Below are 21,995 nucleotides of genomic sequence, written 5' to 3' on the forward strand. Positions count from 1 at the left end.
TGTTAAGACTTTTTCATAATATTTTTAGTAATATTTACCTACTTGAAAAACAGAGTAAGTTGCAGCCACACAGACCACCCTCTAGCTCCCAGCTCGGAAATCATGGGAGGCAATTCTAGTTCTAGGCATCTATCTTATGGACACATTCAAACACATACCACACGGCACATGATATGGCGCTTTCACACAAAGGAATACTAGGTGCTACTATGCAGAGTGTGGTATGGGCTACGGGACAGAGTGTCAGAACAGGCATGAAAAGGGGATATTGGGGCTGCAACTGTGGTGCAGGGGGTTAAGCCGCCACCTGCAATGCTGGCAACCCCACATGGGTATGAAGATTTGAGCCCACTACTCTACTTTCAATCTAATTCTCTGTAAATGCACTTAGGAAGAGCAGTGAGAGATGGCAGCTTTTGAAATGTATGCTCAGGTTAAAGTGTTAACTGTCAAAAATAAAATTTATCAGTTATTTAAAAATATACAGAAAGGAAAAATCTGACAGGACCTGAAGCAAGGTCTCTTAGCTGTGTAAGCAGTCCCGTTTCCCCACAAGGGGCCTTTACGATGGCCACAAAGTCTTACCAGAGGAGGAAGCTTCCCCTCCATTAAGAGCAAGGTGTCTCCGGAAGATACCAGGAGCTCCTTCAGCGTTGCACCCTGGAAACACAGACATTCTGTTTTCACACAAATGACTTCCGAAAGGTACAGACCAGTGAATGTTTTTTTTAAAACCCCGTACCTCTGGTTAGCTTTTGAAGAAATAAATGAATATTACAGCATATATTTAAGATGTTAAGACATCAGCTATGGCTACACAATAAGTACAGCATTATGTATTACACTGTGTGGTACTCAGGGGAAATTAAAAAAAAGCAAAACAAAGATTCAAAGAAAGGGAGATGGATGAGATGAGAAATGATGAGGCTGGGTTCGATTCACAGAGCTGGAAGAAATCAGACAAGAGAAGGAAGTTGCCACAGGAACAAAGGCGATGTCAAAGCTGACAGTGAGGGCCTGGTGCAGTAGCCCAGCGGCTAAAGTCCTTGCCTTGTGCGCACTGAGATCCCAAATGGGCGCCGGTTCTAATCCCGGCAGCCCCGCTTCCCATCCAGCTTCCTGCTTGTGGCCTGGGAAAGCAGTGGAGGACGGCCCAAATCTTTGGGACCCTGCACCCACGTGGGAGTCCCAGAAGCAGCTCCTGGCTCCTGGCTTTGGATTGGCTCAGCTCCAGCCATTGTGGCTACCTGGGAAGTGAATCATCGGACAGAAGATCTTCCTCTCTGTCTCTCCTCCTCTCTGTATATCTGCCTTTCCAGTAAAAACCAAACCAAACCAAAGCTGATGGCAAGCATGGCTGCTTGGAAACAGAATGGGACAGGAAGGGCCAGCACAACTCAGAGGGACATGGGACAGACACAGAGGGGCCACTACAGACCCTGGGGGTTGTCAGGCATCAGCCTCGCTGCTGTGAGGGCCACTGGGGTCACATGCGGGAGATGCAGCGGGCAGGCTGCGGCCCAGGCGGCCAGCGCCGGGGACAGCGGGCAGGCTGCGGCCCGGGGACAGCGGGCAGGCTGCGGCCCAGGCGGCCAGCACCGGGGACAGCAGGCAGGCTGTGGCCCAGGTGGCCAGCACTGGGGACAGCGGGCAGGCTGCGGCCTAGGCCGGCCAGCGCCAGGGACAGCGGACAGGCTGCGGCCCAGGCGGCCAGCACCGGGGACAGCAGGCAGGCTGTGGCCCAGGCGGCCAGCGCCAGGGACAGCGGGCAGGCTGCGGCCTAGGCCGGCCAGCGCCAGGGACAGCGGGCAGGCTGCGGCCCAGGCGGCCAGCGCCGGGGACAGCAGGGAAGATGCGGAGAAGCTCTGGAAGGCTGAAGCTGAATGTGAGAAATGAAGACACTTCAGTCTGCGGAGAGGTGGCTGGTGTGGGAAGAGAAGCCATTTTTGAGGGAAAGCAAGTTGCATTCAGATGAACTGTTAATAATTTGGGAATTAACAGAGAAGAAAATGCTGAAGCTATCTGAATAAATGTCTTCTTGGACATCTAAAACATGTTTGGAAGATTCTTTCAGGTTCACTTCCTACTTGAGGCAAAGCCCTGGCTAAGACTCAGAAGTGGCCTTCCCTAATGACTTATGAATGTTGGACTTTTGCTGATTTACTCCCTAAGCGGCCGCCATGGCCACAGCTGCACCAATCTGAAGCCAGGAGCCAGGAGCCTCTTCTGAGTCTCCCATGTGAGTGCAGGGTCCCAAGACTTTGGACCATGCTCTGTTGCTTTCCCAGGCCACAAGCAGGGAGTTGGTTGGGAAGCGGGGCTGCTGGGATCAGAACCAGCACCCATATGGGATCCTAGTATGTGCAAGGTGAGGACTTTGGCTGCTGAGCTACTGTGCTGGGCCCAGAACATTGGACTTCTGCAAGAGTAATAAATCATGTTCAATGCCACTGACTGTTATGGAACAGCAAGCAGGTAAAGTCTGGGAAAAAAGGGCCCAAAGAGCCAAAGAGGCTCCGGGCTCCTGACTTCAGATCAGCTCAGCTCCAGTCCTTGCAGCTGCTTGGGGAGTGCATCATCAGACAGAAGATCTTTCTCTCTTGTCTCTCCTTCTGTCTGTAAATCTTTCCCATAAAAATAAATAAATAAATCTAAAAACACCTGGGAAAAGAGGGAAGGTGACGACAACTAAAGCTCTCTCACAGCTTTCTCTGGCCCACCTCTGAGTCGCGCACAGGCCGGTCAGGCTGATGCTGTCTGGATCAACAGTGAGCTGATTAGCGGACTCAAACCTCCTATGCCACACCTGCTCCCACGGTTACCCCAACTGCTTGGCTGGAACTAGGTTTTGGATCATAGCCCAAGTGATTGGTTGGTAAGATGAATTCTACGTTATTTTGTTGAGAAACTCTGAGATTAAAATATTCGTGATTCGAAAGTTTCAGGTTTTTCTTTAGATTGTCATCAGTTCATTTGTTCTCTGCTCTCTAAGGAACTGCTGTGGGGGACATGGTCTCTTTCAAAAAGGGATTTATCACAGATGCTACAAGTAACCTTCCGGATGTAGGCAACCGCCCATGTTGCCTTGTACCTAGATACGTGTGACACTGCTGGGAGAGAAGAGCCAGCAGCTGGAGGACACTCTGGGTCAGGATAATGCAAAGTCTGTGTTAACTACACCAGTGCACCAGCATAGCTGCCTATTCTATTTATTTGTTAATGATTTATTTAGTTTTATTGGAAAGTCAGACATGCAGAGAGCAGGAGAGACAGAGGCCACAAGAGAGCCAGAATGGGTGCAGGATAGCAGGGCTGGCTGCAACACCAGCTGGCAAGTGCTGGGACTGAGTGTGAGTCATGTCAGCTGAACTGCAGTACCCCTTGGTAGGTGCAAGATCTTGGGCTGGCAGGGGAACTGTTTGCACTCCCCTGCTAGGTTGGTGAGCATGAGAGCCGGGGCTTGGGGCAGGCCAGGATGGACAAGGTGGTGGCACCTGTCGGTGTACACGAAGGTCTGGGGGTGGTTTGGGCTAATCTAAGCCACAGCACGTACGGATGTGCATGAAAGCCAGATGGGATGCAGGCTGGGGTGGACCAGGCCGCAGCAGAAGCTGGCACATGCAAAAACTGGAGATGGGGGTGCACCTGGCGGGGGTTATTTAAGGTCACCCCAACCAGGTTGCAGTACCCACTGCCTGTATGAGGACTGGGCCTGTCTGTGGTGGGTGGGCTGGGCTGGGCCACAGCACCCACTGGCTCACATGAGAGATGGGGCTGGGATGGAAGTGAGCAGACAGTTGCATCCAGTAGTATTTGTGCTGGCTGGTGCATACAAGAGGCAAGTCTGAGGTCACTTCAGATGAAGTTTCTTAGGGGGGACTTTCCAACTAGACCACTGAAGTCAGAACTTGGCCACAGGGAAAACATCCCAGGATGTGTGGTCCAACCTTGGAGTGCATGTATCAGAACTGGGCCTCCTCAGTTGCTGATGCCTGTGTAGTGGACAGCACATGAGGGACATGACGGCCAGCTCATCCATGCCAGCAGGGGACATGGACTGACTTGTTAGAGGACAGAAAGTAGAACAGGCCGGACAATTCTCCTGACCAAGTCTTGCAGCATGTTCCTGGGTCTGTGGATACACTTGGTGGACTCTGTCAACCAACAGACCTTGGAAAGATTTTCTCAACCCTGGAGCAACAAAACTAACAACTATCAAAGCCACTCAAGTAACACCTTCCGAAAACTCTTCCCCAACCTGGGGTCTCTACAGTGTGTAACCAAATGAAGCTGGGTGCTGATGTAGTTTGAAAACAGGGAGTGGCCCCCGCCCCTTTTCCCCTGTAGACACAGGAGAGAAATAACTAACAACTTGTCCCACCCACCTTCCTCCATATCTGATCCTCCCCACCCTAACCAGAGGCCCACATGCGTGGGCATCCCTCTCAACTACATACAGAATATTAAGAGGAAAATTAAAACAAAAAGCCAGTCTCATTTACCTGGGACTTTCCCTCTACCCAACAATATAATAATCTAAAAAATTAGGCTCATTTATAGTTCTCTGTAACTTGGAAAAAGAAAAGTTATCTTTAGAATGCATTCATCTAAGAAGGCTGGCTATTTTGCATGCAAATGAATAATTTTTAAGAACTAAATATATACAAGTAATCTTACTTCTTCACATAAAGGCTCCCCAGCTTCATAGCACCAATCCATTTTTCGCAAATGCCATGTTTCTCCTGTAAAACAACCAAAATTAGGATTAAACAAAATTCGAGGACTACGTCTGAAGGAATGACTCCACGGGGTGAGTGAAGAGGTAACTACACTTCTGCTAGTAACTAGCATTTCTAAGCAGCTCTCTCTCGAGCACGACTCATTTACACTCTTTTATCAAGAGCTTTGCACTAGGAGACACAAACACTATTGACAGGGTAGTGGTTCGTTTGGTGGTTCCGACATCAGCTACTCGGCCTGCACCTGCACCAGAGTGCCCTGTTTCAACTCCAGCTTCTTGCTGGCACAGAGCCCAGGAGGCGGTGGGGCAGACTCGGGCAGGCACACGCCCGACTCCCACACGGGACCTATACTGAATTTCTGGCTCCTTGGCCACTGCAGGTATCGACGGATGAAAAGAACCTTGCTACTACCATGATACCATATTCATACTTTCATTATTTATATGTACATATATATGTGCATAGAAAATCAAACTTTAAAAAAAAAGTCTATGCAGTTTTTGCAATATACACCTCCTTCCTTCCCTCCTTCCCTCCTTCCTTCCTTCCTTGAGACTTACTTATTTCTCACTGAAAACGCAGATTTACAGAGAGGGGAGACAAAGCTTTTCCATCTGTTGCCTCACGCCCCAAATGGCAGCGACGGCCAGAGCTGAGCTGACCCGAAGCCAGGAGCCAGGAGCTTCTCCCACATGGGTGGGTGAAGGGTCCCAAGGGCTTGGGCCATCCTCTGCTGACTTTCTAGGCTGTAAGCAGGGAACTGCATTGGAAGTGGGGCAGCTGGGGCTTGAACCACTGCCCATACGCAATCCTGGCCTTTGTAGGTGAAAAATTAGGCTGCTGAGCCACCGAGCTATTCACCGCAGTATACATCTTGCACATCCTTTTTGAGGATCTTCCATACACGTATGTTGAAATCATCACAGAACTGTTTTGTTCCACTGTCTCAGTTGGGAGTATGTGCCAGCACTGCTCATCAACCATTACTGTGCATGGCTGAGCAGTTAAGTGGCAAGTAGTGGCAATGCCTCAGGAAGAGCACCGTGACAAGGCTGGCAAGCGTGCACTGACAAATGCCAAGCAGACCTTGGTCACCCTGCTTACCGCAAACTTGCTAAGTGGCTGAAATAAGAAGACAATTTCTTTTAAAAAGGTTTAGTGATTATTAATATTAATTAATTTTTAAAAAATATTTATTTATTTTTATTACAAAGTCAAATACACAGAGAGAAGGAGAAACAGAGAGAGGAAGATCTTCCGTCCGATGATTCACTCCCCAAGTGAGCACAACGGCTGGTGCTGTGCTGATCCGGAGCCAGGAGCCAGGAACCTCCTTCAGGTCTCCCACATGGGTACAGAGTCCCAAAGCATTGGACCGTCCTCGACTGCTTTCCCAGGCCACAAGCAGGGAGCTGGATGGGAAGCGGAGCTGCTGGAATTAGAACCGGCATCCAAATGGGATCCCAGTGCATTCCACACGAGGACTTTAGCTGCTAGGCCACGCTGCTGGGCCCATTAATATCAATTTATTTGAAATGTAGAGTAACAGAGAAGGATGTTCTACCTGTTGGTTCACACCCTGAGGGGCTGCAGCAGTGGGGCTGGCTCAGGCTGAAACCATCGCTCAGGTGGCAGGAGCGTAAGTACCTAGACCATCTTCTGCTGCTTTCCCAGGTGTACCAGCAGGAAGTAGAGCAGGTGGGTTCGGAACAGACAGTCTAACACTGACATTCCAAGTGGAGGTTTGACCTACTGTGCCCAAAGTCGAGCCCCAAAGTTAGAAATCCTGGCCATCTCAAACACAGCAATGTCCATACCCTGTCCCTCACTCTCAAACACACGAAGAAGCCAAAAGGATAAACCTATGCCAGGCTTTGGATCTCTTTACAGATGTTCTTTTGTCTTTAGTTCTGGTCAAATATAATTAACATTTATACAATTTAAAAAATTCAAAGTACCTTAAATACACTAACAGTGAACTCCAGGGAGCGACACGTGGTCTAGTCCTCACCTTGCATGCACTGGGATTCCATATGGGCGCCGGTTCTAATCCCGACGGCCCTGCTTCCCATCCAGCTCCCTGCTTGTGGCCTGGGAAAGCAGAGGAGGACAGCCCAGAGCCTTGGGACCCTGCACTCACATGGGAGACCTGGAGGAAGTTCCTCAGGATCGGTGCAGCTCTGGCTGTTGCAGTCACTTAGGGAGTGAATCACTGGATGGAAGATCTTTCTGATTCTCCTCTCTGTATATCTGACTTTATAATAAAAATAAATAAATCTTAAAAAAAAGTGAATCCTAATAAATCACAGCATAGCATGGTGGAAAAAGTCAGGTTCTGAAAGCACACAGGCCTCGCCACTCGCTCTAACTGCAGGCAGATTACTTACTTAGCTGCTCTCAAATTGTCTGCATGTGTAAAATGGGGCTGAGTGGGGATTCCTGCATGGCAGGACTGTTGTTAAAATTAGGTACTGCTTGGATGTTTCTAGAAAGCCTTGTGCCCAGAGCGTTGAGCCTTCCGTCCCAGGCCTCCACTTTAAGAACAAAGTGCTCTTCTGAGCGCTGCAGCCACCTTCTTGCTGTAAACCTTCATGTGTTTCTGCGTTCGTACTTGTTTTCCTCTTACATTCTCGATCTGACAGCACAGCCATAGTGACATGAAAAGGTGGCCCTGGGCTTCTGCGCAATCCCACACCATGAACGCTGCTTCCTTCCTCGGCACCCCTGCTGGGTCCCAGCTAGGACGCCCAGACCCCCTGCCAGTCTATGGCCAGTTTTAAGTCAGAAATAAGGACTGTGAGAATTCACTATGCACATATAAAAGGTAAGCTCATCTTCCCTCCACAGTTGTATAGATTTTTTTGCTCACTACCCCAGAGAACGAGTTTGAGAGTTTAATTAGGTTTACAGTTAGAGTAGCACCCAATTATCTAAGCCCCCTAATAGAGGACTGAAACCCCAGGCAATTCAGAATCCTGGTCATATCAATGCTGTACTGTAATACATGAATGGCACTTCGGGGCTATCATTAATTAAAATAATAGTGAGTTGGACGCAAGGATTGCACAAGAGTGGACACACAGCTGAGACGGCTACGCAAGTGACCAAGGGTCACTTAATGCACGCAGCATGGCTATGCTGGACACAGGGAATGTCTCATGTGCTGCCTGCAGTAGAGCAGTGCCAGGCATGACCACGCTCCTCAGCTTAGAACATGAATGGCTCATTGCTTGAATTTTTCATTTAGTATCTGTGAACTGAGGGTATCTTGGTGACAAACTGTACCGAGTGAAACCAAAGCAAAGGGGACTACTGGAATGCGTCTTAACTAAAGGATGTGTATAAGACTGTACCATCACTCAAGAACTTACCTGACAGCCCAGATTTGTCTAGCATTAATTTTAAGCACTGCAAAAAAAAAAAAAAAAAAGTCCAATGTTAATATCCATTTGATTTACGGAACTAGGAGAAACACCCTTTTTGGACCCTGGACCTATTTATGCCTGATGATATTTAATAGTTCTTAAAGAGAAAACATACACAGAATTACCAAAATAATCCACAAGTTGTGTTTCCTTCTGAAGAGGTGGGTGGGAGCAATCCAGAAGGGAGAAGAAAGTTTCTGTGTCTGCAACCAGGACTTAGTTCAAAGTTTCGTTTACCAACTTCCAGATCTAAACCACAATTTCTTCCTTGTGAGGATTAACACTGTACATTTCATCACACGTGATTAATTATGCTGATTCCTTTCGACTCATTTGTAAGGAAGTTACAAAGGAGGAGAGTGAGGCAGAGAGCTGTCTTACCTGCTGACCCACTCCCCGGATTGCTACAACAGCGGCTGTGCCAGGCCAAAGCCAGGAGCCAGGGCTTTTTCTAGGTCTCCTACACGGGTGCAGGGCCCAAGCACTTGGACTACCTTCCACTGTTTTGCCAGGTGCGTTAGGAAGGGGCAGCCAGGTTTCAAATTAGCAGTCACATGGGCTGCTGGCATCAGAGGTGGCAGTTTAGCAGGCAATGTCAAAACGCCAGACACATTTATCCTGATTTCACAGACACATTTATCCTGAGTTCACAGATACACAGTAAATTCTGAACTCCAGAAAAGGGAGATTAACCTTCATTTAGCAGTCATGAAATAACTGATTACATATCACTCATAGGAAAGAATGACAGGCTGTGATTTCACGATACCATGCAAAATGAGACATCAAGAAAAGTTCAAATATCTTTGCTATTGTAGTTTGTGCTGCTGCAAATATAGGATTACAGATCCCCTTCTCATATGCAGATTTCACTTTTTTTGGGTATATTCTCAGGAGTGGGATAGCTGGGTCATATGGCAGGTTTATTTGCAATTCTCCAAGCACTCTCCATACTGATTTCCATAGTGGTTGTACTAGCCTGTACTCCCACCAGCAGTGAAGGAGGGTGCCTTTCTCCCCACATCCACGCCAGCAGGTGTTGTTAGTTGAGTTCTGAATGTAGACCAGTCTCACGGAGGTTGGGTGGTAACTCAACGTGGTTTTCATTTGTTTCTCTCATGGCTAGGGAGCCTGAGCATCTTTTCACACGTCACTTGAATCTGTTCGAGAAATGTCTGTTCATTTCTTTTGAGTTTCTGAAGCTTTGTAGATCCTGGATATTAGTCCCCTATCACTTGTGTAGTGTGCAAAAATTTTCTCCCATTTTGTTGGTTGCTTCTTCACTTTGTTAATTGTTTCCTTTGCTGTATAGAAGCTTTTTAGTTTGATGTAGTCCCATTTGTTCATTTTGGCTTTGATTGCCTTTACTTTTGGGGTATTTTGTAAGAAGTCTTTCCCTGTTCCTATCTTGGGGTGTGATTTCTATGTTTTCCTTTAATAGTTTGATGGTTTCTGGGTGTAGATTTAGGTCCTTGATCCATTTAGATAGAGCTAAGTTTCTTACAATATGACAGATGTGGGTCTTGCTTCTTAATTCTGCAAGCTGCTATCCAGTGGAAAGAATCCAGATGTGCATCCAAAGAAGAGTGGTTAAAGAAACTGTGGTATATCTACTGCATGGAATTTTATTCAGCTATTAAGAAGAATGAAGTTATACAATTTACCACCAGGTGGTCTCAACTAGAGACCATTATGCTCAGTGAAATGAGTCAATTACAAAAGAACAAATACCATATGTTCTCTCTCATATAAGGAAACCAACATGGAAAGTGTAACTTCAAAAATCTGATCTATACTGTTTTTTTTGTTTGTTTGTTTGGCTGTATCTCATGTGTTTTGATGTTTATTTCTGTTTTGTTTATTCCAAATAATTTCTTTTCTCTTGTCAAATTCATCACTGTCTCATGGATTAAACGGTGCCATTTTTCCAAAGAGACCTTTGTGTTTCCTTTATTGTCACTCATGTGTTGGTTATTCAGGGGTGTATTTTTTCACGGTGCTGTAATTTGTTGTTGATGTTGTTGTTGTGGCTGTTCTAACTCATACCAGTGGTTGACTTTGTTTTATGGCTTCTCAACTACGGAAATGTATAGTGATGGAGTACTGGGGTCCATCATATACAGATGTGGGGGAATAATGGAACATGCATTCCTGCTTTCAGACGAAGATGGATTCCCAATGAAACTGTTGGACATGTGTAGTCAATGGGATGCTGGATTGTCTGACACTGTCTATACCAACAATGTCGGGGTACACTTAAATAAGAGACTGACACAATTACGATTCCTTATGAAGGACTACGCCATTGTAGTAAAATGGAGAAAATCTGATGGGGGTGGGAGTTTGGGAGGTGGGGAATCCCAGCCTACACAAAAATGTACCACATAATTCAAAATTCAAAATAAAAATCTACTTAAAAAAAGTTCAAACGAAGCAAAAAGAAAAAACATTACTAAATAAATTTGGGCCAACAGAGTAAATAGTTTGATTTACACTGCACTAGAGTAAAATAGGGAGTCACTGCTATGATTAGAACAGTTATGAACAGGGAGCATTTAAAAACCCACAAATGCCTTAACGCTGTTCAAAGAAGAATCAGATTTTGTGCAGTGTATCTACTGGTTTTTAAATAAATGTAAGGTCTAGTACAATACACAGAGTATGAGCCCATTTATGATTGAAAAAGCATAAAAATCAAGAATTCATTTCTGAATGTACACATGAACATATTTAAGTGTTCATGGAGACAGAATTAAAAGACAAACTGATTTTGATGTAAAGAAATTCTTTTTTTTTTTTTTTTTCTTTTCCATTTAATTATGTATTTTGGATTAATAGGTGTCTGTTGCACCTTACTGTTTTTTTTTTTTTTTTTTTTATTGTTGCTTACACTGTATTGTGTAGTACAGTTTTATAGGCGCTGGGGATTCCCCCCACCCCTCCCCATACCCCTCCCCCCATGGTGGATTCCTCCACCTTGCTGCATAACCATAGTTCAAGTTCAGTTGAGATTCATTGCTTGCAAACACATGCCTAGCATAAAGTTCAGCGTCTTATTGTCCAGATAAGTTCAGTGGCCTCCTGGGGAGACCTTCTATGGTCTGAAGATAGGTCTAACAGAGTAAAGATCCGGTCGGTTAAAAGCCCCAACAAGGCCTCAGTATCAATATACAACATTATGGAATTAATTGACATAGTATTGGGTAAAATGTAAAGAAATTCTGAAATCCATGCATATTCTTCCATAATATTTCTTTTTCATGAGATCCCTCATATGCATGGATTTCAATTTTCTTTCGGTGCTGAAATATATTTTTTTATCCAGCAAAGGGATCAGAAGGATGCAATGATTTTTAAAATATCTTCTTAAGGTTTTAAAAGTGAAAATGAATCCTTCATTTTAACTTTTGTGGTTATAAATAAAATTAAACAAGACTTTAGACAGTTTAGAAAGTGCTGAAAATGAGAATATATGAAAATTTGGGAATGATACCAAAGTGGTACTCAAAGAAATGTGCACCCTTAAAGCCTTCATTACTAAAAATAAATAATAAAACATACTAAAGATTATTACTAAAAATAAATAATAAAAGATAAACAACTGAACTGCACTCTAGGTGTGGAGGCAACCTGGGCAGAAGTCGTCTTTGAGGACAGTAAGGGGCAGCACGGCTAGACTGAGTGACAGGGCCAGCTCAAGCCAGGCCTTCAAGGACACAGTGTTCCTCGCGGAGGGCTGAGTGGGGCATTGAGTGACCGCACATGCTCAAGAACCACCCGACTGCTCTGTTCCAAGAATGCATCCTGGGGCCTGGCGTTGCGGCAGCAGGTGAGGCAAACACATGGGCACTCAAATGAAAACCTCGTCTGTGGATTGGCTCTTCTGCCTCTGGCCCAGCTCCCACTGATGTGCTCGGAACGGAAGCGGAAGACGGCTCAAGGGGAGACCTGCAGGGAGGCGGGATTTCTGGGTCCTAGTTCCTGCATAGCCGAGCCTTGGACATGGGGGCCACCTGAGGAGTGAACTAGCGGTTTGTCCTCAACTTGCCTTTCAAATAAATAGAAGAAAGAAATAAAGAGATAGAGGGAGAAAAAGAAAGCGAGGGAAGCGAGGAAGGAAGGAAGGGGCGGAGGAAGGAAGGAAGGAGGGAAGGAAAGAAGGAAGGAAGGAAGAGTTAAAAGAGAAACAGACACCTGGTCTCTAACTGGCCAGAAGACCAGTTAGGATAATCCAGACGGGATATGACAGTCGCGCTGAAGGAAGAAGATGTGTTTAGGCCCTAGATACATTTCTAATGACAGAACCAAAAGGATTTACTGAAAAATTGAATGTGAAATAACAAGAGAAGGATTAAGAATGACCTCAAAGTTTCTGGCATCAGCAAGTAGAGAAGTAGAGCTGAAGGAGAGAAAAATGAGGGAGAAGTCAGGAATTCTGCTGTGGATGTGTTAATCTTTGATGACTGTTGAACGGCAGCTGAATGATTAAGCTAAGTTCTGGGACAAAGTCCAGCTAAGAATGGGCTAGGACTACTGAGGCAGAAAACTTGAAAAACTAATTTTTTCTGGAAACCAACTGACCGTAGGTCCTAAAGGATGGAGAGTCCTCAACTATGATACAGGCTGCTGACAGAGCGAGGGAGAGGAAGAGGGTGCTGCCTGAGCACTACGCGAAGGCCCCCTGACCCAGATCAGAGCTGCAGTGTGCCCTGCAACGGGCTTAAGGGTACAGGAGAGAGCTACATACACGGGAGTGCAGACAGCCCAAAAATATATAAAAACAAAAACATGTTAAAAAGCCAATGAAATACTGGAATAATACCTACAGCATGTGAAAAAGGACAGAAAATGTTTATTTCAAAAAACATCTATGGAAAACGTCGAACACAAGCAGAGACCAGTGAAATCATCCTCAACTAGCCATCACCTGACTCAGTGATGGTCCTGGCCAGTCTGCTCCGTCAGTACTCCCATCCAGTCCTCCTGCCCATCCTCCAACCCCGTGTGCGACAATGCCAGATTCGTCATTTCACTTCTTAGGCATTTGAAAGGCAGTCTCTTCCATCTCCACTGTCCAGATGGCCACAACTGAAAGAACAGGGCCAGGCTGAAGCCAGGAGCCTGTACCTCCATCCAGATCTTCTACAAGGGTAGCAGGGACCCTTCTGATGTTTTCCCACGTACATTAGCAAGGAGGTGAGCTACAAGAGAAGTGCAGACTTGACCAGGCACTCATGGGATACTAGCATCACAGTGGCTTAACCTGCTGCCCACAAGGCAAGCTCCTGGGTACCTCATTTCCCTTGTAAATATTCAGTGCACATCTCAAAAAGACATATTATTAAAAAACATAACCCCAGCGACCAGTATGGTGGTACACCAGGTTAATCCTCAGCTTTTGGTGCCAGCATCCTACATAGGCACCGATCTGTGTCCTGGCTGTTGAACTTCTGATCCAGCTTTCTGCTAATGGCTTGGGAAAGCAGCAGAGGTTGTGGCCCAAATCCTTGGACCCCTGCACCTGCATGGGAGACCTGGGAAAAGTTCCTAGCTCCCAGCTTTGGACTGGCCCAACTCAGGTTACTGAGGACATTTGGGAATGAACCAGCAGATATAAGCTCTCTCTGCTTCTCCATATCTAATTTTGATTTTCAAATGAAATAAATAAATCTTAAAAAGAAAAACATAATCCTAAAATGATTATGACACTTAATTTAAGATATCTGGGCATGGTGTGGTAGCCTCGTGGCTAACATCCACGCCTTGAACATGCTAGGATCCCATACGGGTGCTGGTTTGTGTCCTAGCTGTTCCACTTCCCATGCAGCTCCCTGCTTGTGGCCTGGGAAAGCAGCAGAGCATGGCCCAAACCCTTGGGCCCCGCACCCGTGTGGGAGACCTGGAAGAAGCTTCTGGCTCCTGACTTCGGATCGGCTCAGCTCCAGTCATTGTGGCTAGCTACTTGGGCAGTGAATCATCAGATGGATTTTTCTGTCTCTCCTCTCTGTATTATCTGCCTCTCCAATAAAAAACAAAATTAAGAATTCCTCATTAACTGTCAGGTTCTGAAATTCTTGCTGCTTTTGTGTCAGGTTCAGGTCTGGTTTCTGTTCCTTGTGAAAAGGGGACAGGTTCTGTTCTCAACCTGAGTGTCTGAACACTGCTGAGTTTTGGTCCCTTTTTTTATTAAAAATTTTTTAAAGATTTATTTATTTTTATTGTAAAGATAAATATACAGATAAGAGGAGAGACAGAAAGATCTTCCATCCACAGATTCACTCCCCAAGCAGCTGCCACGGTCAGAGCTGAGCCAATCCAAAGCCAGGAGCCAAGAGCCTTTTTCAAGTCTCCCACGCGAGTGCAGGGTTCCAAGACTTTAGGCCATCCTCACTGCTTTCCCAGGCCACAAGCCGGGAGCTGGATGGGAAGCGGGGCTGCTGGGATTAGAACGGGCATCCATCAGGGATCCCGATGTGTGCAAGGTGAGGACTTTAGCCACTAGGCCACCACACCAGGCCCTGGGATCTCTTTAAGGGTCACTGCATATTTCTATTAAGTTATTAGTTCAGAAACTATGACATTCTAAATTTTTGTCATTTATTAGTTGGAATAAGTCTACTAAGAAAAACTTTTCATTAACTTAGTTACCCTGAAGTATTTTTTTGCAAAGAAACAAAACCAAAGCAGGATAAACACTTGCTTCCTGCCCTGATCTCTGCCCTTGTAGGGTTGCCTAATACACTCCAGGTAACCAATGAACACTGCCTTTCAGCACTACCACCACCTCAGATTTTAGAATGTGTTCTATATGTAGACAAGGGATGAGGGTATTTATTCTTTTTAAAATTCATTCCTGGGCCCGGCAGCATGGCCTAACGGCTAAAGTCCTTGCCTTGCATGTGGTGGGATCCCATATGGAAGCCGGTTCTAATCCTGGCAGCCCCACTTCCCATCCAGCTCCCTGCGTGTGGACTGGAAAGGCAGTCGAGGATGGTCCAAAGTTTTGGGACTCTGCACCCGTTTGGGAGACCCAGAAAGAGGTTCCTGGCTCCTGGCTTCAGATTGGCGCAGCACCGGCTGTTGTGGTCACTTGGGGAGTGAATCATCAGACGGAAGATCTTCCTCTCTGTCTCTCCTTCTCTCTCTATATCTGACTTTGTAATAAAAAGAAAAATAAATCTTTAAAAAAATTCATTCCTGCACATTCCATGTTGTAGTAATTTCTTCATAAAAGATTTTGTTTATTTGAAAGCAGAATTACAGAGAGGAAGGGACACACAGTGAGACAGAAAGACACTAGTTCACTCCACAAATGGCTGTAATGGCCAGTGGGGTCAGGCCAAGTTGTAGCCCGGAAGCTGGAACTCCATCCAGGCCTCCCACTTGCAGGTGCAGGGACCTGTACTCGGGCCATGGGCTCTGCTTTCCCAGGCAGCTGCATGGAGATGGAGCAGTGAGCACTTGAATCGGCACTCTGACAGGGTGCTGGTGCTGTAGCTGGGCCTAATATGACACACCCAGACAGCAGCTCCTTCATGGCTGATGCTCCAACGTTCCCATCTTTGACTAGTGTACTCCCCAGTCTCTGACAATTCCAGCATTGTTGCTTCTCTGCTTTCCCTGGTAACAAGATGGGACAGACTCACCCTATATACTTCCTGACCCATACGGAAAACCAGCCATTGTTTTAAAATGCCTGGTTCCTAGTGGCAGGAAATGGTATTTAGCATCATAGTTGGGATGCTGCTACCAGGTTGGCAACTGTTTCTAAATTGCTAGGGAAATTTTGTTTTTAAAGAACAAAATAGATCATCTAGACCCTTGTCACTCTAACTGAAGAGCACAGAGTTTTACTGAAATACACTGACGGTAGCTGTCCGTCCATTTTCCAAAGCTGAAATTCCCACTTCTCAGACATTCACATTCATCATTCCTTTGTTTGATCTCATGTACACACATTCATAATTGTATGTGAAATTATGTGTATATAAAAATATCAGAAAAAATGCAAAGGTATTTATAGCAGTAAGATAAGGATAATGAGCCTGTCTGGGCAAGGACAAAGCCCAGGCCTCCCACAGGAGTGCAGGTGTTTACACACTCCCCTGGAGTGTTCATACACTCTCCATCCGCTGCCTTTGCAGGTGTGTTAGCACACAGCTGGATCCCCAGTGGAGCAACTGGGACTTGAACCAGTTATGCAATGCTGGTGCCCTAACTGGCAACTTAACATGCTACACCACAAAACTGGACCCTAACTTTCAAAAATCAATTTCTGCATAGTCTACATTTCTATACTAACAATTATTACTGATAATTATAAAAGGGAAAAATAGTAATTTTATCCTAAAATTCCTGTTGGTTCACCAATTTTAAAATTCCCAAGATGATTCTCTAAGAAATATACAGCTCTTTGAGGTACACTATGTAAAGCCAGAGTTCAGCACCTTCAAGCCCTAGTACCCCTCTTCAAACACTACAGCCCCCAAACAGAAAGCAAACTTACATCACTCACAGATACCGTCTCTTCCACCACGATCTCCATTTCTGTTCCAGGTTGAACGTCACTTCCCACAGCGAAGAACAGGAACAGCTAAGGTCCACAGAGAACGATGAATGCAACCACAGCTTATTCTCCAAGCTTTGCTCTAAGCGTTGCTGACATGCCAACAGCCTATGTCAGGGCGCTGCCTGCAGTCCTAGCTGTCCTGCTTCCGACCCAGCTCCCTGCTAACGCACCTAGGCAGCAGCTGGCAGAGGGAAGGCCTGCATGGAATTCCCGCCTCCTGGCTTCAGCCTGGCCCAACCCCAGCTGTTACACACACCTGCAGAATAAGCTAGCAGGTGGAAGATCTCTTTCTTGCTATTACTCTTTCAAAATAAATAAATATACTTAAAAAAAATTACAGAGGACTAGATGGACATACACCCAAAATAAAATCTATCATTTAAGGAAAAAACATCTTAGCAAAAACTCTGGTATTACTGCAGCAGTTATGGTATTAGCTGAGCATTCTTCTATGGAAGGAGTAATTCTATTTTGACAGCTAACCTTATTATCTTTATTAAAATTTATTTATATATTTGAAAAGTAGAATTACTGAGAGAGGGAGAAGCAGAGATCTTCCACCAGTCGGTTTACGCCCCTAATGGTCACAACAGCTGGAGCTAGACTGTTCCAAAGTCAGGAGCGTCTTCTGGGTCTTCTTCTAGGGCGTCCTCTGCCGCTTTCCCAGGCACATTAGCAGGGAGCTGGACTGAAAGTGGAGCGGGCAGGACATGAATCGGTGCCCACACGGATGCTGGCCCTACAGGCATCAGCTCCAACTTTATTTTACCTGAGAAGGAGTTGGTGCTTTCCCAAGACACAAGCCCAGTGAACTTCCCAACTTCAGCTCGGCCTCCTTCAAGGTGTAAGTGTCTGGCACTAAAAAGAATTGTGAAAACATGGTGAATGCTATTAATTCATACTTCTCTAAACAAATTATCCAGTCTCTGAAAAGCCACACTGATATGAAAGAAAAAAATGAATTTTATGTGACTGGATTACATATGGTCTAGTTATGTTCACTTTTCAGTGTTTATACTCTGGAATGTATTATTCTTGTAAGTTGTGTAACAGGGCTAAGAAACAAGACTGCTATAAACACAATCAAATATCATTCTTAAAGAGTTTTTTTTTTTTTAAATTCAGTTCTATGGGTATTAGACGAGAAGTTAAAGAGCTCTTTTTAAATAAGAATTAGAAATTTCATATTCCTAATCAATCCATAGTAGATTATCATCTTCCAGGTTTAAATGGCCACTGTAAACAGCACAGAGAAGGAGCCTTGCGTGGGCCTGGTCGAAGGCACAAATGGACACTGTGGAGACGATGTTCTGAAGGTGTAAGCAGATCAACACCGCGACTGAGGTCAAGAGTCAGCTCATCAGACAAGCATATTTTCATTTCAGAAGAAGAGTTTCAAAATACATAATGTGTCTGGATGAAAGTGGGATTAAAAGAAAGCTGGTTGGCACCGGTCAGCTTTTGGAAGCCACCGGAAAGACCTACCTGGACAGAGCAGCTTCCCGTGTCTGTCGATTGGTCTCAAGCAGCTCTTCTCCACTGCAGACAGAAAACAGTCCGGTTAGCACACCAGTGGGAACCAGGGACAGAGGCTCTACCGTGCTCACTAGCAGGAAGCTAAAATCAGCTGTAAAACAAAGAAAAAAGAAAAGTCTTAATACAGCCAAAACATCCCAGCAGTCAAACAACAAAATCAAACCCGGTCCGAAGCCACGAGGCCGGTCTCTGCCACTGAGCAAGGGACCGCAGCAAGCACGCCTCCGCGAGGCACGGTCACTCTCATTAGTGCAGACTGATGCTTGTTCCATGACTTCTCAATTTGTTTTCAAAACATTTAAAATTTTGTTGGCTATACATGTAATAGGAGAATAATAGTAAAACTCACATTTATACGGTAAAAATCAATGTTTAGATATTCATTTAAAATCTAAAACTTATCTGAAAACTTTGAGAAACAAAGTTTGCACCTTTGTGAAACGACCATTAAGTGGAACTCTAAGCTGAGCTTGCTTGCTCCTCGCTGGAGCGTTTATAACACCACCCTGCCTGTCCCCTGGTGAACTGCTACACACACTCACTTCTCTAAAGTCCTGGTTCGGATCCAACAGTCCCTGGCCTGCTCCGGATGCCAAGCATTCCCCCGAGGGTTCCTGCACGGGGAGGTGGCTGGACATCTCACTACTTCCAGCACGACCAGTTTCCTCACTGGTGGCTAAGCTCACCTTCACCTGGTTCCTCAGCTGCCCATCTGGAGTCCCTCCAGTGTCAGCAATGCCAGCACTGCCAAGGGCAGCTGCTGCTTCTAGAATGCCATGTTTTGTTTCTTTTTGTATTTCCTTCTCTGCTTTCCTCTTTCAGTGATCCACTTTTGTAAAAGGTCAGGTGGGTTTATCGTTAGGAGGAAGGCAGGCAACAGCACCTGTGTTGACGGCCTGTGGCCTGTTGCCTGTGTGATGCACTCACTCAGGATTGGCCTGCAGTGACCAATCACCAAGGACCACCAAGGACCAAGACGATGGACCCCCACGGCACAGGTCTGTTGCTTGCTCAGTCATCACAGACCAGGCCTCGTGGCCAAGGATGAAGCTCAGGCTGACCATTCCCTGGGGAACAGATGTGACAAACAGCAACACCATCGTCATTGAAACTGTGCCTAAGAACTCTGCCGAACAGACCGCCTATACTTAAAAGCTGCTGGGTGGTTTTGTGTTTAGCAAATCTATTCAGGATGCAGATTCCTGTTCTGGGGGAGGGAACTTTCAATTCAAAGACAATCTTAGAGAATACAACAGGAACTGGGGATGGCACGATAGTACAAGAAGGGTTGACTTCTAAATGGACAAGAATGGTGTGGATTTTAGAAGATCTAACTTTATGAGACCACAGAAGAATCTTTCTGAGGTTCCTGAGTTCAAACTTTTATGCCATGGTAACATGATGCTAATACATAATTCCAATACAAATTTCCTGTCAACTCGAACATTCCTTGAAACAAGACTACAAAATAACATTTTAAATGATCAAAAAGTACATTTAAAATAATGTGTCCTTAAAACCTTTCCACCTTCACTGAATAAATAGTTACTGTGCATTTTCTGTGTGCCAGGCATTGAACTAAAACCAGCTGGGCCCTGCTCTCACAGAGCCCCCAGCAGGGATTATCAGCAGGTGGTCACAGAGGGAAGTACTCTGAAGGGCAGGCAGCTGGTGCCAAGAGAGTAGGACAGGATAACTGAGACTACAGAGTCCAGGATGGAAGAACATGTCTGCTGAGGTACCAAAACCAGCAGGTAAGAGAAATAGGACAGAGCTCAAAAAGGGGCCGCGGTATTAAGAAATCTTGAGGACAGAAAAAAGCCTGTGTACTAAGAGGCTCGCAGAAGTCAAGACAGGAAAGTGTACTGTGAATAAGCACAACAGGGGGCGTCACTGAGGCCGGAGGTAGAGGGCCAGTGCTCAGGTTGCTAAAGGCAAAGTTCGGAACGAGCCTGAGGGACGTGAGAAACCATTGCAGGGCTTCGAGGAGCAACGGGATCTATCCCCAGATTACATTTAAGGCGCTTGCTCAATGAAAAGCGGTTTTAAGGAAGCAAGGATGGCAGGGAGAACAGTAACAGGGAACAAAAAACCCAAACCATTCAGTTAAAAAAAAGTCATACATTTAAAAAACTTTTCTGAGACATAATTTACTTACAACACAGCTAATTTAAATTCCTAGTGCATAGAGCTTGAGAAATACCTGGCAAGCGCCAGCCAGGCCTGCATCACCCTCAAAACGCCCCTGTGCCACCTTCTGGTCAGGCACCACAGAGGACCCTCACGCGCCTCCTGTGTGACCCTAGCTCAGGTTCTCTGCAATGTCCCATGTAGAGGCCCTGCAGTACGTGGTCCTCTGCATTCACTTCTCTGCCTTGGCAGGAGGACCAGTTTGCATGCGGGGGAACTGAAGAGTCCACTGTTCTCAGTGGCAAACAGCAGCAGATATTTGGATACAACCAGAGCTTGTTTACCCATTCGCCTGCTCAGGGTGTTTGGATTACTTGTAGCTGGTGGTGATGAACACTCATATCCTTTTAAAGGTATTTCAATTTTCCTTAAAAAGAAAATCCATATTTCTATAAAAATACAGAAGTACAAATGGTAACTACTTAAAAGTTTATAAGAAACAAGCTAACATTTAATCTCACCAGAAATATATACATGAATTTCAGCTGCCTAACATCTTCACAAACACCTGGATTCACCTGCATTTTACATTTTCACTCTTCACCTGGGTGCCTCATGATGGGTGATGGTTTCCAGTTCATGGCTAAGGCGACTCCGTCCAGTACCTTCCCAGCTCTCACTGCCCATTTACAGGGTAAGCTGGACTGTCTTTGAGTTACAAGCACACTATGGTATGTTCTTGGTGCAAGTACATTGTCAGATACGTGTTTCACAAAGGCTTTCTCCTGATCTATCAGCTGTGTTTCCAAGTGAGAACCCATTTAATTCTGAGGGAGTCCAACTGAGTCCTTACATAAAAAGCTTTCCTTGCAGTATGGTAACTAACATTTTCTCATACTCCTTTTCCAAGAAATGTTATAATTTTAGGTTTTAACTTTCGCTCTATCACCTGTTTTGGCTTTAATGCTTCTAACATCATGATGCAAGCTCAGGGTCGTTTGCACATGCTACCCAGAGGACCCAGTGCCGTTTGTGAACACGCTGTCCTTCCTCGTCCCCCTGACTGTGTCTGCTCCTATTTCCGCATTCTCTACTTATCTTGTTCATAAACATATTCTGGTTATACAGGCCACACTTGATTTCTACAACATCTTCTCTAAATAGCTCTTTAAAATGCAACTATTCTTGTTGATTACAAAAGCAGGTTGTAAGCCACAGTTTGCTGACCTCTGCTCATATACATTTACTCACATGCCAAAACACTCTGTCCAAGACAAACCTTCAAATCAGGCGGTTCAACTGTGTTCTTCCGCCTCTCCTCTGCCATTGTAACGGCTGCTTTAGGCTCTCTGCATCTTTTTGTATGCAGATTTTAGAATTATTTCGCTATTTTTAAAAAACAAAACAAAACAAAAACCCTGCGAATGTCCTTAATGTACTAACTAATCTGAGGATAGCTTCTCCTCTTAACAACATTGCATCTTTTACTCGATAAACACAGCACATTGTTTCAGTTATTCACACTGTTTTTAAACTCTCAGAGCAACAACAAAATTCACACAGCACGGGGGCCTGTGTGGTATCACAGCAAGC

General features: G+C 45.4%; 1 protein-coding gene across 5 annotated transcripts in view; it reads right to left on the reverse strand.

Moving 5' to 3' along the window:
* USP40 (ubiquitin specific peptidase 40) overlaps positions 1-21,995 on the reverse strand; it is an 82,648-nt gene that overhangs the window by 19,270 nt on the left and 41,383 nt on the right. For 4 of the 5 annotated variants that reach the window (XM_040972324.1, XM_040972327.1, XM_040972323.1 and 1 more), the window contains 6 exons: positions 18,222-18,275; positions 17,506-17,594; positions 16,674-16,760; positions 8,114-8,150; positions 4,678-4,742; positions 586-660 (listed from right to left, as the gene is read on the reverse strand). In XM_040972324.1, coding sequence (XP_040828258.1) covers positions 586-660; positions 4,678-4,742; positions 8,114-8,150; positions 16,674-16,760; positions 17,506-17,594; positions 18,222-18,275 — 407 coding nt within the window. The remainder of the gene's footprint in view (positions 1-585; positions 661-4,677; positions 4,743-8,113; positions 8,151-16,673; positions 16,761-17,505; positions 17,595-18,221; positions 18,276-21,995) is intronic. The other variant, XM_040972326.1, reaches the window with a different exon arrangement.

This window comes from Ochotona curzoniae, unplaced genomic scaffold (assembly GCF_017591425.1).
Source record: "Ochotona curzoniae isolate NIBS_2020 unplaced genomic scaffold, NIBS_Ocur_1.0 contig_2294, whole genome shotgun sequence".
NCBI classification, from domain to species: Eukaryota; Metazoa; Chordata; class Mammalia; order Lagomorpha; family Ochotonidae; genus Ochotona; species Ochotona curzoniae.